General features: G+C 48.2%; 5 protein-coding genes across 5 annotated transcripts; 3 read left to right on the top strand and 2 right to left on the bottom strand.

Moving 5' to 3' along the window:
• Positions 1 to 769: 769 nt before the first annotated feature.
• On the top strand, positions 770 to 2,332 carry F4822DRAFT_266132 (uncharacterized protein). The gene is made up of 3 exons (XM_051454637.1): positions 770 to 932; positions 1,221 to 1,324; positions 1,389 to 2,332. Exons 2-3 carry the CDS (start codon positions 1,282 to 1,284, stop codon positions 2,075 to 2,077), a joined length of 732 nt encoding a protein of 243 aa, XP_051314787.1. The 5' UTR covers positions 770 to 932; positions 1,221 to 1,281; the 3' UTR covers positions 2,078 to 2,332.
• F4822DRAFT_266126 (uncharacterized protein) lies at positions 2,333 to 5,803 on the bottom strand. Its single transcript, XM_051454636.1, has one exon. It carries the CDS (start codon positions 5,387 to 5,389, stop codon positions 2,588 to 2,590), a length of 2,802 nt encoding a protein of 933 aa, XP_051314788.1. The 5' UTR covers positions 5,390 to 5,803; the 3' UTR covers positions 2,333 to 2,587.
• A 308-nt stretch (positions 5,804 to 6,111) lies between these two features.
• On the top strand, positions 6,112 to 8,212 carry F4822DRAFT_404697 (3-oxo-5-alpha-steroid 4-dehydrogenase). Its single transcript, XM_051458227.1, has 2 exons — positions 6,112 to 6,689; positions 6,748 to 8,212. The coding sequence occupies exons 1-2, from the start codon at positions 6,609 to 6,611 to the stop codon at positions 7,522 to 7,524; spliced, it is 858 nt and encodes a 285-aa protein (XP_051314789.1). The 5' UTR covers positions 6,112 to 6,608; the 3' UTR covers positions 7,525 to 8,212.
• On the top strand, positions 8,191 to 9,245 carry F4822DRAFT_404698 (uncharacterized protein). The gene has a single exon (XM_051458228.1). It carries the CDS (start codon positions 8,330 to 8,332, stop codon positions 9,110 to 9,112), a length of 783 nt encoding a protein of 260 aa, XP_051314790.1. The 5' UTR covers positions 8,191 to 8,329; the 3' UTR covers positions 9,113 to 9,245.
• Positions 9,246 to 9,420: 175 nt separating this feature from the next.
• F4822DRAFT_443763 (putative multicopper oxidase) lies at positions 9,421 to 11,237 on the bottom strand (the record flags this gene model as incomplete). The annotated part of the gene is made up of 2 exons (XM_051463140.1): positions 9,421 to 10,761; positions 10,869 to 11,237. The coding sequence occupies 2 exons, from the start codon at positions 11,235 to 11,237 to the stop codon at positions 9,421 to 9,423; spliced, it is 1,710 nt and encodes a 569-aa protein (XP_051314791.1).
• Positions 11,238 to 14,046: the final 2,809 nt, after the last annotated feature.

The raw sequence follows: 14,046 nt of genomic DNA on the forward strand, positions 1-14,046 counted from the left end.
AATACGTCGCCTTCTCATAGACCTTATTAATCGAGGAACGACCATCATGGCACTTTCACCCTGGCAGCTCTGCTTCCACGCGGATCTCAAGTGCTACGTGAAAACTTGCAACAATAAGAGGATCAGCGACGGCATCGTATTCTCGCCGTATTGTAGACTCCATGTCTGTACCGCGGGCCATAAGTGCGTCAAGCGTGGTCATGGCGAGGATAGGATATGCCATCATCGTGAGTAGACTGGTCCCTTTACTTCCCATCCCCGTATCGGGGAAAATTAAGAGCGGGCGTTCGATGGAATGAGGCGATGGGAAGACAAGATCAAGAACCAATTACCAACACAATTTGATTTCTGCTTCCAGATATTCGTTGCGAACACATCTGTGCGGGCCGGAGGTGTCGGGGTTGGAGAAAGGGGCACGATCCGCACTTCCCGTTCTGCGCCGAACGTTGGTCTCACTTTCATTCAACCCTCTCCCCTCCCTACTTCTGCTCTATTCGATATAATTGCGCCGCATCACATTAAGAAGTGCCATATCTCTAGCTAACAACATTTCCATCTAGACGGATGCGCCAAGTCCCACTGTAAAGAACCACGCTCGAGGAAGAACTCATCGTATTGCGAAAAGCACGCCTGCAGCGTAAAGGAATGCGATCAACCTCGACAGAGCCCAGGTCAATGTTGCAAGAAACACACCTGCCATGGCAGGGGATGCACGAACTGCGTCGACCCTTCTTCCTCTTCCTCCCGTTCCTCGTCACCATCGCCCGGCAAGCATCTCTACTGCTACGGCCACCAAATATGCAAAGCGGATGGATGTGATGCTTTCGTGCTGATCGACGCTGCGAATCGTGCGGCGAAGTACTGCTTTAAGCATTACTGCGCGGTATCTCCAGGGTGCGGCGGGGTACGTGTTGAGAGCGAGGGCGCGCAGGGTGTATGTTACCCCCTTTCCTTTATCCTTGGGTAGAACATCTGCTAACCCTCTAGTGTCGCGACCACACTTGCGCCCTATATCCAACCTGCCCCCTCCCCCGCGCCGACCCCGTTCGGGGCCTTTTCTGCGTAGTCCACGAATGCGCCGACTCCGGATGTCGAAAGCAGACCTACGACTCGGGCGCCATCGCCACAGGCGAAAAAGGCAAATGGTGCGCCGACCACATGTGTATGGCGGCTTTAACCCGTCGTGAGGACTGCGCCAACAGACGTGAGGGTAGCGCGAGTAATCCTTTACATTGTGCCGACCATGAGCCATGTGAAGAACCTGGGTGTGAGGCCTTTCGTATGATGAAGGGGCGGGGAGAGAGGTCGAGACGTTGTGAGGAACGTATGTATAGCTCTTTTATTTCCTATTCGTTGCTGAAAAGCTTACTTACTATTTCGTCTCTTAGATTTGACCACAAAATGCACTTTCCCAACCTGCACCCTCCTGACACTACCTAGCGCCACCGCATGTCAGTACCACGTATGCCGCGCCATCGGCTGTCTCGTAACACTTTCACCCGCTCTCTTTTCCTCCACACCTACCATCCCCTCTCCCAACTTTCCCCTTCAATTCCCAACAACAGCAACAAACCCCGCCGTTGCGTTAGCCCCATCATCTCCATTCTGCGACGCGCATCGGTGTATCGAACCCGGATGTAATAATCCCAGTCTCAACGCCATCACCACAACAACCATACCTACAACATCAACAACAACAGCCGGTGTAGCAGGATTAGGAGGTGGTGGGATGTACTGCATAGAACACGCCCATCGCTTAAACCACCGACACACATATAGACACGGACATCCCCACCGGACCTGCCGCCACCACCACGGGCTATGTTTCAGAGCGTCTGCAGGTGGCGGTTGTGGCTGGCCTGGAGATAGTGGGGGTGGATCTGATAGTTCCGATGATAGCGATGGCGATGATACGGTAACAGACCATGGTGATGAATGTGGAGGGGGTGGCGGTGGTGATGGCGGTGGGGGCGGTGGGGCTATTAGTGTAGATCTAGGGACGTGTGTGCATTGTGCTGGTGGTGGCAGTGATTGTGGTAGCCATGGTAAGAAGAAAAGCTGTCATAAGTGCGCGTAGTAGTGAGGGTAAATCGGGTAGAGGTGGGTATTGTCGATAGATTCAAAAATACGTTGAATTTCGTAGACAAACTCATAGGGCGTCTTCTCGTCCATCTTAAAGCAAGCCTCCTCGAGTTGCTGTTCAACGGGAGAAATACCTGCCCGTCGATCCCTCCTAATATTCCAAGGCCAATCTTCAGCACGTCACCGAATTACAGCCAGCCGCAAATATCACAACACAGCCCATCAAATACACTATACATAATCCCATTCACGTAAAAATCCATTTTAAGACCATATTCTATATTCCAGCTACCTGCTAAGCCCTCAAATACTCATTTCACCCCGTGCTTCCCTAATCATTCCATAGTCATAATAATACACGCTTCGTAACCCAACCGATCCTTTCCATGAAGCAATCCATAGCCATAAATAACCAAATAACACCATCTCTAATGACCATGCCATGCATGCATAAACCCTCTCATATTCCTAATGCGAATCCCTCCTTCATATCAATATCATTTCATCACATGACAACACAATCCTTATCTCTTCCCTGCGTCGCGCCCCCCGTCGCCGAAACGGCGGGTGTCGTCTGCCGACCTCTAGCTGGCGTACTTGGGCCTGCGTTACTATCTTGTCTCCCACCGCCGAGTATAGATCTACGCCTGGGCGTTGCACTACTAGGGCTACTATCCGGATGACTTGGATGGCCCGCAGGCGGCACATACGGAGTTGACTTAGAAGCCTGTTCGTAACTGGGGGGCGCATCGTCCACCGTGTCATTCGTGGGGCGGTGAGTAGTCGTCCCGGTTGCCGGCGGGATCAAGCTCCTAACTTGCTGTACCGGCGGTCTGCCGCGGCTGGCCAATGTGCTAGTGGACTGATTCGCCGAGCTGCCTCTAGCTGGGGGTAGGGGACCGCTACCGTTGGCACCACCCCTACTAATAGAGCCACCACGCCCATGGGCCCCGCGGGCTGGAGTGCCTTGGCGACCTTGCTGCTCGATGAATTGTTCCGAGAGTTGGCTTTCCCGGCGTCGAGCGGCTTGTTCCGTGCGATGGCGCTCTTCTTCCTCTTCCTGAAGCTGTAGGGCTAGGGCCAGATCTCGGTCTTCTTGCTCGTGCTTCTGGCTGGGTGCGCTGGTGCTGCTCTCGTTCTGGCGGTTATTTCGTCCTCGCCGGTTCTGGACTGTCTGCCATGCGCCATCATTTGTGTTGCTGCTTGACCCTTCATCATTATACCAAGAACCCGGAACGTTACCGGACGGTCGCTGATTCTGAGGGCCGCCGACTATGCGGAAATCGCCGGAGAAGAACTCAGTTCGCTCACCTCGAACATCAGCGAGTGACTCCCACACCACCTCATCGTGAGTATAATAACCAGCATCTGTTACCAGAGTAAAGAGTTTGAGTGTCTGGGGATGCCGGTATAGAGTAGAGAAGTGGTCATTACGGAACAATATAGATACTGTCCCTGGACGAATGGCCTTGGTGATGACGTCGAGTCCCCATGGTGTGAGTTGGGTAGCATAGGTAGCGAGGAAGGACTTTATAATGATGATATCCTGGTAAAGCTGTTGCTCCTGCTCAGTAAGACCTGTCTCCGAGTTACTGAGCTTGTCCTCAAGCTCTTCCTCTCGGAACAATATGCTTTGTACGTCGTCATACGACGAGGCTTGTCTGCTAAAAGAGTCATAGACTGGATCATTCCTAGGAGGTAGCCAACCATGTATCAGAGGAATGGCAAATGTAGCATAAAGCTTCATATCTCGCGTACTTTCAAAGGTACCTGGGATAAGAGCTTCAGGGGCTGAAGGTTGGGTGGCTACGGTGTCAGGAGTAGGGATGAAACGTGGGTTGACATTCATGCCAGTATGAAGGCCTTTTAGGAAGACGTAAAGCTCGGACATGTCTGGTAAAGATTCGGGGTGACGATGGGTCATGAGTTCGTCGAAGACGGCTTCGAGAAGGAAGTCTAAACTAATTTGTTCCCGAGATTTCAAGGTCTCGATTAGATTTGAATTCTTCTGAGTGGCAGGTGTAGTAAGTGTAAGCGCATTCACGAGCGCAACAAGAGGACAGGGCCCGTTTGCGTTTTGCACAAGTATCGGCGACCTTCGGGGGTTCTTAGCCGCCGTCGCGTCAAACCAATGAATATTCTTGATTTGGTATGTCTCTGACTTATTTGTACCGTCCAGAGCCTGCGGTCTAGGTGGTTGAAGCGGTGCCTGTTCTTCCGTCGCTCGTCGGGGTGGTAAAGATGGTGCCGGCTCTTCAGTAGTAGTGATTGGCTCTGTTGTGTCCTTTGGCCTCTCGTCGTCCGCATCCATAAAATTTTCCCAGGTACTTCGCTTTGATAGAGTCCCTGGTACTGGCTCTGGCATGGGCTCGTGGTCGATTAAGTTCCAACCGTCGACAGTTTCGGTTTGTACTTGTGAAGTCTGTAGGTCTGGTTGTTTTCCCTTATTATTCGATCCGATGTCATCCCATGCGTTTTGATCATCAAATATCTCGCCCGCGTCTTGAGATCTCTCCGGCGGATGTTGTAAAGGGGGATTCGGGGACGTATTGCTCCAGGCCTGAGGTTCGCCCTCAACAGATAAAGGTGAAACGGTGGGAGGGTTTGAGACTTGACCTGCAGAGGGAACTTTTAAAGGTAAGCCTGAGTCCCAGACATTGCTCTTAGGTTCTTGGTCGGACAAAGGCGGAGCCGTACTAGAAGATCTAGTCTCGGTAAATGCTGGTTGCCAGGGGTTTGTGCTCGTTTCGGGTTCGGAGATGTCTAACTGGGAAAATGCGACCGTCGGTACAGAAGGTGGAGGCGGAGGTGGAGGGTTCGTAGGGACGGTCGGGGGTTCTTGGGTATCCTGATTAATTTGGTCCGTCGAACCAGTTTGTACGGGTTTTCGTTTGAAGGGATTCGTCTCGAATTTAGCCCCTCCGGGCCAAAGAGCTTTCGGCATCTCGTCTAGCTTTGATTTGGGTTCGGTCGCGGTAGTTTCTACGCCGCTCTTCTCGTCAGGTTCGTCCCAGGGATTTCCTTCTTCCTGGTAATAGCCTAACGTCTTGGAAGAGGTGCCGGGTTGAAGCGCATCAGGCACATCCGATACGCCTGACACATTCGACAACCCACTCTTGTTCTCCGTAGCATCGGTACCACTATGTTGGGTTGGTACCGAGTTTTCCCTAGCCCAGACTCTTTCTGGATCTGGTTCAGAGTCGCTAGCAGACCACAATTCCTGTCTTACACCTTGTATACTAACGGCGGGGGGAGGGGTGTTGGTGTTCACCGAGGCATTGTCGGGAAGCGGCTTTCGTGAGACCATGGTGGTATTTCGGCGAGGTGAATACGGCCGAGCGAGTACTCAATCTTTCATAAAGACCCAGATATTCCCACAGATCCGGTATATACTCTGGAGTCGTTATGACTATATGGGAGGCCTTCCGGGTTCAAAATCGTTGCTAGTGGTTCTAGTACGAAGGCAACAATCATATAGCTTGGGATTGCGTCATCAACGTGATAGTTAAGTAGGATAATTGTGGCACCAAAAAAGAAAGGACAAACGAGTGGACCGAAAGTTCGCAATTGTAAAATTTTACAAACACTTTCTAGAGAGGTTTTAAGATCTAGAGGGGAGAATGGGAGGTTATCGGCCGTGTATGTGAGAGGCAAGGGTAGGTAGGCAGCAGAATATCAAAGGTTGTACTGGTTGTACTTGAGGTTTAAGGTCTTAGGTGGGTTCGATCCGTCTTGAGCTAACTATAATGGAAGAAACCTTGGAACCCCGGATCCTTGAAGCTGACAAGCAAACACCCAACCAATCAACGTCACAGCGAGAGCTAGCGTTGTTAGCGTTGTTTCTTTTGTATCACTGCGACTGCCAAGAAATCCAGGCGTAAGGAAATAATGTGGCGTTACTATCCACTCAGGCAGTGACGGTTAATTAGTTTTTCGACTTAGCCACAATCTACCATACGATATTTAGCTAATGACGTAGTATCTCTCCCTCTTCGCCGGGTTTATCCCATTTTTATAGCTAACAACACAATGCCATTAGATCTATTTCAATCTCTAACCCTCGGTCACAACTTAGTTTAACCAAACAAAAGTCTTGTTCTTTGACCGAGTACTTTGACAATTAACAAGCTTTTAATTGGCGAACAAGAATAGGTCTGAGGTACATAATTTCAACATTATCTTAGAACACTGAATAGATACCTAGGTACATGGTCACCGGACATCTATTCTTCCGTTCCATTACCCTTACCCTTACTTACCCCCTTGTCTTCTCACCTACCTAAATAAGTAGTAGGCCTACCCCATGGAGTTACCTCCGCAATTCATGGCCATTCTATGTCATGGTTACATTAATGAAATCAATCGATCACTTGATAAAAAGTAACCCGCCATCTATTTTTCTCGTAAATATCATGTTCTAACAAAATTCCTGGTTTTTCTCTGTGACCATAAAGAATATCACACTCCCTTTACTATACAAACTCTCAACCAAAGATTCACCTTCCCCAGCTCCTTCATAGTTCAACATGGCCATTGTTCAAGACTGGCTTCCTCCGAGCCAAGAAAATTACAACAAACTCCTCTTTTGGTGGACTTTATACCCTCTGGTACGATTTATATCGCACTATCCACCCTTACGCGCAACCAACTAACTCAATTACGTAGTTTGCATCGTTCCAATGGCTATCTTCCTGGTATGGCATGGGAAAGACTTCGGTCCAGAGTAAATTCAACTTGCCCGGCAGGATTGCCTGGATTACAATGGAGAGCCCTGGCTTCATTACTCTGCTATACATCATGAACACCCTACCCGCTCAGCACGGTATTACCGACCTCCCATGGCAGAACAAAGTCTTGGCTGCTCTTTTTGTTATCCATTATACATATCGAGCTATCATTTTCCCCTTCATTCAGCCAAGCATGTCCCCTATTCACGTCGTGGTCTGGGCTAGTGCCATTAACTTTCAGCTCTCCAACGCCATCAGTATAGGCAGTTGGTTAGCAGCATATGGACCAACTACCCAGGAAGAGTGGGACGTCCAGAACGGCTCTATTCTGCAATTCTCGATTGGTCTCGTTCTCTTCTATGTCGGCCTTGCTGCCAACTACTTCTCGGACGAGGAACTGCGAGAGATCCGCCGGAGCGAATTACGACGTCAGGCGAAGCTGAAGCAGCAAGGGAAGACTGTCGAAAAACACTACGAAGTACCCCAAAATGGGTTGTTCAAGTACATGCTCTACCCCCACTACTTCTCGGAGTGGATTGAATGGCTTGGATTTTGGATCGCCGCTGGTGTTACCTGTGTCCCTGCGAGATCCTTCTTGCTAAACGAATTCGCTGCTATGCTCCCCCGCGCCGTGTCCGGCGGAAAGTGGTACAAAGAGAAGTTTGGGGAAGATAAGATTAAGGGGAAATATGTCATCATCCCCGGCGTCTATTAATTATGCGGACAGTCTAGCGGACGACTTTGTCTTGGGGGTTCATAACCCCAATAATCCTTCTTGAGAATGGGGGCAAGTGGGTTTGCTCATAATCAATAATTTTAATCCTTCTTGCGTATTGACGTGGGAACCTTTACGTGGACAGTCTTCACGAAGTTGACGTAGATATAGGTACCTAATACATTGAGTGTTACGAATGCTATATTATCATCGTGGTTCCAGCGTACAACGATTCCATTTCTAAGCCTATGCCGCGATCTGATTGGCTCGAATATTGTTGATCGAAACTGTTCTGTGGTATTCTAGGACCGAAATAAGTCGAGACATTGTTGACTAACAATTTTACGATACATGGTTGTTAGCACAAACACATCCTTTCCCCAAGTTGACCCCCCCTTCATACAATGGATGGTTCCTGAACATATTTGATTGATTGAAAACATGCAGTAAGATCTGAAAATGAAGCATGTTCAGTGGAGATTTCGGATATAAATATCTGCCGATTCTCACAAGGTTTTATCAGCCATCTCACAGCGATAATAACTCACTACGATTAGACAATATATTTATACGTTCAACAACAACTACTACACAACTCTAATAATATTCACTCAGAAATCTAACTCTTACCATGGCACCAACGATTCACATCATCCGCCACGCACAGGGTCTGCATCAGCTTGCTAAGGATAAAGCGGGTCGAGATAAAGTTCCCGACCCATATTTGACAAGTCTCGGGACCTACCAATGCGCTGCAGTACAGAGAAGTTTCCCTCACCCTCTAGATGTGATTATATCCTCACCTATGAAACGGACAATTCAAACTGCCATATTATGTTTCGGGCCGTCAATTTGGAATGGTACCCGTGTCATCCTAATGCCAGAATTGCATGAAGTAGGCACTAAGCCATCTCACATCGGCTCACCCCTTTCAGTAATCAAGAATGAGTTCGGAGATATTGTCGATGCGACCGTTTATGGCATGACAGAAGACTGGTACGCTAGCCAGGAAGGCGACTCCGAGAAAACCCGCGACCTAGACTATCGAGGAGTTATAGCCCGAAGGAGAATATTTGAATGGGTCAAAGGCGCCGTCACTCCAACAGCACAAAACCCAAACCCCAATCCTAACCCTCATATTGCTATCGTCACTCATGGCCACATTATACGTTACTTACTGTCAGATCCAGAGGCTCGCGGCTTCGGAAACGTTGAGTATAGGTCGTACCAGTTCTCCAACATATCTGCAGATCCACCGGAGCTGCTCGAGACTCAGGAAAGTCTTCAGCGACGTGGGGCGGCCAAGCAATCAGACAGGACTGAAAGAAGAGAACCACCTGCACCACCACTCTTACCTCCCCCAGAGACACTCATTAACCAAGGCAACCTTACGCCCGCCCAGAAAAAGTTCAATGAGAATTTGCTCAATGAGTACTACAGCAGGGTCCAGAACAGTTACGATAATACCAACATCATACTCCAGGGGTACATTCAACCGGACGTAACTAAAAAACCCTCGGAGTCCAATCATGTTGTAATCCAATGCTCCCCGATTCCATTCGCACCGCCTAATTTCGTCTCACATTAACTTGGTATCTGAGTGACGAATATGAGAGAGCTTTTTGCTCGTCCCTGATGCTACAGGTGGGTCGGTTTCTTTATTGTGCTTAACTCGCGACCCCCTTTTGCTAGAGGATTCCTGGCCCTTCGACACTAGACGGTGCCTGTAATAAGGCGAATTTTTCTTCTAGATTCGTTTCATTTAGTTATAGTTACCCTAGGTACTCAATACGAGCTGTATTATTATATCTTAGTCCCATAACATGCGTTTGGCCGTGATCTCGATTTCTTGTGACTGGAGCTGACGAGTGACCGATATTTACATTAAAGAATGCATCATATGCCCGAATCATCCTGTACGATATTCTTCATAGCAACATACCTCGACCACTTCGCGCACGTCGAGTCGATACTACTCGAGTCGCATAACGGCGGTATCTCCGCCGCGCGCTCAACAACTTGTAATCCGAAACCCTGCGAGGCATGCCATCCGATATGGCAATGCATAAGCCAGACGCCCGGATTATCCGTCATGAACCCGATCACCAAAAACCCATTCGCGGGCAACATCGCGACATCCCGTCTAGGCGAGTTCTTCAACTGTAACGGCGTAGCCGAGGTATAGTTCGCATTCGCCTCCTGCGCGAGGACATAGAAATCATGGCCGTGGAGATGGATCGGGTGTGTTAAGCCGAGAGCTGCGGGCCCGTTCTCGATTATGAAGTATACCCATGCGTCTTTTTCGTTTAACTCTACGACGTTGCTAGAGGTTTTGAAGACGGAGAGGTCGATTAGGCTTTGTTGTAGGGTGGGAAGACCCCAGTTTGAGAGCATGTCGGTGCCGTCGAGTGTCCATTTGAAGAGGCCGTGGGTATCGACGGCGAAGCCTAGACCGAAGTCTTTCTTTACGGTTGGGGATTCGACGTCGAGGGGTACGTAGGGTACTAGTTTTGACATTGGTTCGTCGAGACAGTCCTCGGTGTAGGCGTAGGCTGAGGTAGTTGGTTCCTTATGCGAAGAGGCGTCGTATCGCACGATACCCCTGATGTTGTTCACCATCTCATTCTCAGCACTGCAGGCCATGTCGGGGTATGCGCGGAGCCAGAAGTCGCCGCCATCCTCGTCTGCCTCGACGATGACGTCGTAACGCTGTCCTATACCGATACTCAGAACTTCAGTCGTGTATGGCTGAATCGGGACTAAATCCGCCGCGACGACCTTCATCTTATGGTTATCAATCATGAACTTGTAATGAGTGTCAATAGCTGTGTTAACTAGGCGAATTCGGTGGCGCTTTCCGGCCTCGAAGGTCGTTTCGAACCTCTTTCCGCCGTTACCGTAGATGTTGGTTCCGTTTATCAATCCATTTTGAGCTACTGGTGGTGATCCAGCCGACGCCGTGCTCCAAAGGGCGTCAGTTGTGTTATGGAACCAGTCGCTGAGCAAGAGGACACCCTTGTCCTCATCGTAAGGGGCTGAGCAAGGCCCGTTGATGAGAATACCGCCGAAGACACCGTTCCATGCTTGTGTTGCAAAGTGACTGTGATACCACGAATGACCGTATTGTTCCGCCCTGAACCTGTAGGTTATGGTATCTTTAGGCGCTACTGGGCATTGGGTGATAGATGCTACTCCATCATGTTGTGTCGTGCGGTTCTGTCTTAAGCCGTGCCAGTGCTGCGATTTATTAGTGTCTGTTACAGAAGCCGGCACCTCGGCTAGGACCGTTCTCTCTTATAAAGTCTGAATAGCTAAAAGGGCTTTGTAGGGAGTTCTATACGTACAATGCTAGTGCCGTTATTCTCTAGTGCATTGTGTACATGGACAACGACATTGTCTCCCCAGTCCGCAATGATCGTAGGTCCCGGTACCGAACCGTTGACAGTTAGAACCACGCGCTCAACTCCGTCAATGGCCGCCGTACTGTTTTGAATTTCAAGCCAATATTCTCTCGTTACTCCAGTATCCGGTACTTCGTCATACCAATTTGTGCTTAAAGAATGGTCGCCCCAACATTTAGGGCTTTTGGAAGGATCGAATTTACATTTGCCGATGTGGTGGCAATGTCTCTTATGATTGTGAAGTGAGGACGCAGAGACGTGGGATGTAGCAAGGAGCGTGGTAAACGCGGACCATAAAGTCGTCGGCCGCATGATTAATTATTACAATATTAACATTAAATTAAAGGAAATAAACGAATGTTATGGACATAGAAGCGTCCTAGTTGGTGCTGAGAGTTGAGGCTGTTGCTACCACCAAAACCCGTAAAAAAAGGAAGCCATCGAGTTGGGAGGCTCAAGACGATAAATGTACAATCACTATTATATGGGCGTAAATGCCAACACAAAAGAACATACGAAGTACTTGCTATAGCTCCATCTCCAAGCCTACGTGTGGTTCAATAACGAGGTCTAACCACCAGATCTAGACCTACCGGAATGCTACTTCAGGGCCCCTGTCCGAAGCTATCGTGACGGCGGTCGAACGAATGGCAGAGCTCTAAGCCGCAATTGTTTAACGCTACTACGCTTTGATCGCAGACTTGCATTTTAAGCGATAATACAACGACAATTAATCGTTACCGTCTGCTTGGGTTCGGTCCAAGCCGCGGGGATATGATCTGCAAAGGGGTTAGATGTGAAGCTAGAAGAATTTAACTAGTTCTACATTATACATATTTACGGTTCGTAGTGTCTTTCGTCGGCTGAAAATTCCATACCAACTGTTTGAAAGTGTTTATCTAGTAATTAGTATGGCTTCATAGCTTGACAATTTTCTCGTGTACGACGAATTTTGACTTTCGAGAAAATCTACCAATAGCACTAGAAAGCTCTCAGCTCTCCTAAAAGGAGGTAGTATAAGGGGTTTCGCGTGGACTAGCCTCAAACTACTATGCTGGCGTTGATAGCTAGCAGGGTAGGTAGCTTCAAATTCGGAAAGCAGCCTGGTAAGATGGCAGCTCTTGGCATATCTGTCTAACCCAATGTTGAACATCCTTAGCGGGAGTCCAATTTTCTTGCGCGCTAGAATCTTGACTTCATTTAAGTCAGGAACGTGTGAAGATGGGGGATTTTCTCGGGACGGGGGTGCGATACCAATACTCTAGAATTGAAGTTATTATCGACTTCTATTCTTATTGAGGCCAGGGCCAAGTCCCGACGTACTCTTGAGGGTCCTTATCACCATATTCCGCTGATACGACAGAATGAAGTATCGGATGGGAATTACTCCCGCCTTGCACGTTGAGCTTTCATTCCTGAGGGTTATAGATGTTTAGCTTAGAGATATCTACAAGTGACACTGAGAGTTAGCTAGGGTGGAGCGTACGTATCCCCTGTGCTTAGAACCTATAATAAGACATATTAGCTAGTTCCGAAAGAATCTACACTATCTTCTAAGCCTCATACGATGTTCGGCTGCTAACCGAGCGTCCTCGAGCTTTGCTTGATGTTGGTGCTTTGATAATGATAATATCGTATGGCATGTTTCTGTTAGCGACCCACTTGAAGATACCCAAAAAATAATTAGTATTGAATTATTAGACCACGGCATCTCCGGTCAAACGGTCGGTTGGCGATATGATCAACGCGCAGGGGGGCTAACCATCACAGGTTGCCGCTAGAGTAAGCAGTGTCAGAACCATATTAATACCGCCATTTTGACAAGACAGAGGAAACTCCGCGATATATCCTACCGACTAAAGCCGATGACTTACATGATGACGTTATAACCGTCCCGCCCCTGGTGAGATCTTTGCTGAGCCGCAATATCAAACAACTGCGTGGAGTCTATCCACAATAAATCTCATCGCTGACAGCTGGACCACAGTAAGCAGGTTAAATGGCCAATAGTTGTGAGGTTCACATCTCAGTTAGGCAATCATTTCTATATGATCTACCATAATACCGGGTGATTTAATACCATTTAATTCCTTACTAAGTTCCCATTTGTTTCAACAACCTGGGGGACGACGACGCCGATGTTATTTCCTATGACCGATAAACTCCCGTTATACCTCTTATTTTACTTTTTATCAGTGTCACTCCCCAGTTAAACTCTTCTCTCACCATTAGATGAATTTGTGAGCGTACTCAGACCATCTCGATCGGGCTCATATCCGTCGCGATAAATCTTAGGCATTAACAAGTCCGGGTCGGAAGAGGGCCCCTCTGACGTATCAATAACGACAGTAGCTACAGTCGATGGCGATATTTCGGCTCGGTTTAGGAGTAATAGATTCTGGTGAGCATTATAAGGTGACAATTGGATAGTCAATTTCACCGTACACAACAGACATAGCATGTCTATATGCCACCATGATGGGTGCCCTTCCTAGACACTCATTAGAATATAAATTTGGCATATTGTTACCTCGCATCGGACCTAAACAGGGGAAAGCGTTTATGATCTGATCAGTACAGGGGCACGATCGTGTGAGGCTAGTATAGCTAATTTCATTTGTCATTGCATCGTCAGTTGATGTCGGGAAATATGAGTAAGGTTGTTTAATTGGGTGATAACATTATTCGCGGTCTTCGTAGGTGTAAGACAATAGGGAGGGTATACGGCCGAGCGATGCGCCACCTCCTTAAGCCAACGTCTTATTTTTGTTGTCCACCTGAGTATAAAAGATCAAATGTGGTTTCCGGGTTACGCAGCTCGGTATATCGATGCATTGATCGAGATGTAAGGGCCTGGTATTCTTTTTCATTCGCTGCGGAACGTTTGCCGTATGTTGTTGAACATTTCGTCGCACGTATCACGAATACTCCCTGTTATTCAACACGTCTGTGTTATCAGTCAGTTCTCAGTTCTATATCAAAAATCCTGTATTATTAATACTACTCCATCCACATTTTGGCCATCCATAACCGTTGTTGTATAGGTAACATGTTAGTCATGGGTCATTATTCGGCGATAATAAGGGATGTAGATGAATAATACGTACTAGGCCGGTTAGTG

Source organism: Hypoxylon trugodes, assembly GCF_022578975.1.
Source record: "Hypoxylon trugodes strain CBS 135444 unplaced genomic scaffold F4822scaffold_5, whole genome shotgun sequence".
NCBI lineage: Eukaryota > Fungi > Ascomycota > Sordariomycetes > Xylariales > Hypoxylaceae > Hypoxylon > Hypoxylon trugodes.

Bases quoted from the DNA above. Each gene is read 5' to 3' on its own strand.
- F4822DRAFT_404698 (XM_051458228.1), top strand. From the start codon at position 8,330: ATGAAACGGACAATTCAAACTGCCATATTATGTTTCGGGCCGTCAATT.
- F4822DRAFT_266132 (XM_051454637.1), top strand. From the start codon at position 1,282: ATGATGAAGGGGCGGGGAGAGAGGTCGAGACGTTGTGAGGAAC. The intron at 1,325-1,388 runs GTATGTATAGCT...TTCGTCTCTTAG, and splicing joins GTCGAGACGTTGTGAGGAAC to ATTTGACCACAAAATGCACT.
- F4822DRAFT_266126 (XM_051454636.1), bottom strand. From the start codon at position 5,389: ATGGTCTCACGAAAGCCGCTTCCCGACAATGCCTCGGTGAACACCAAC.
- F4822DRAFT_404697 (XM_051458227.1), top strand. From the start codon at position 6,609: ATGGCCATTGTTCAAGACTGGCTTCCTCCGAGCCAAGAAAATTACAAC. The intron at 6,690-6,747 runs GTACGATTTATA...TCAATTACGTAG, and splicing joins GGTGGACTTTATACCCTCTG to TTTGCATCGTTCCAATGGCT.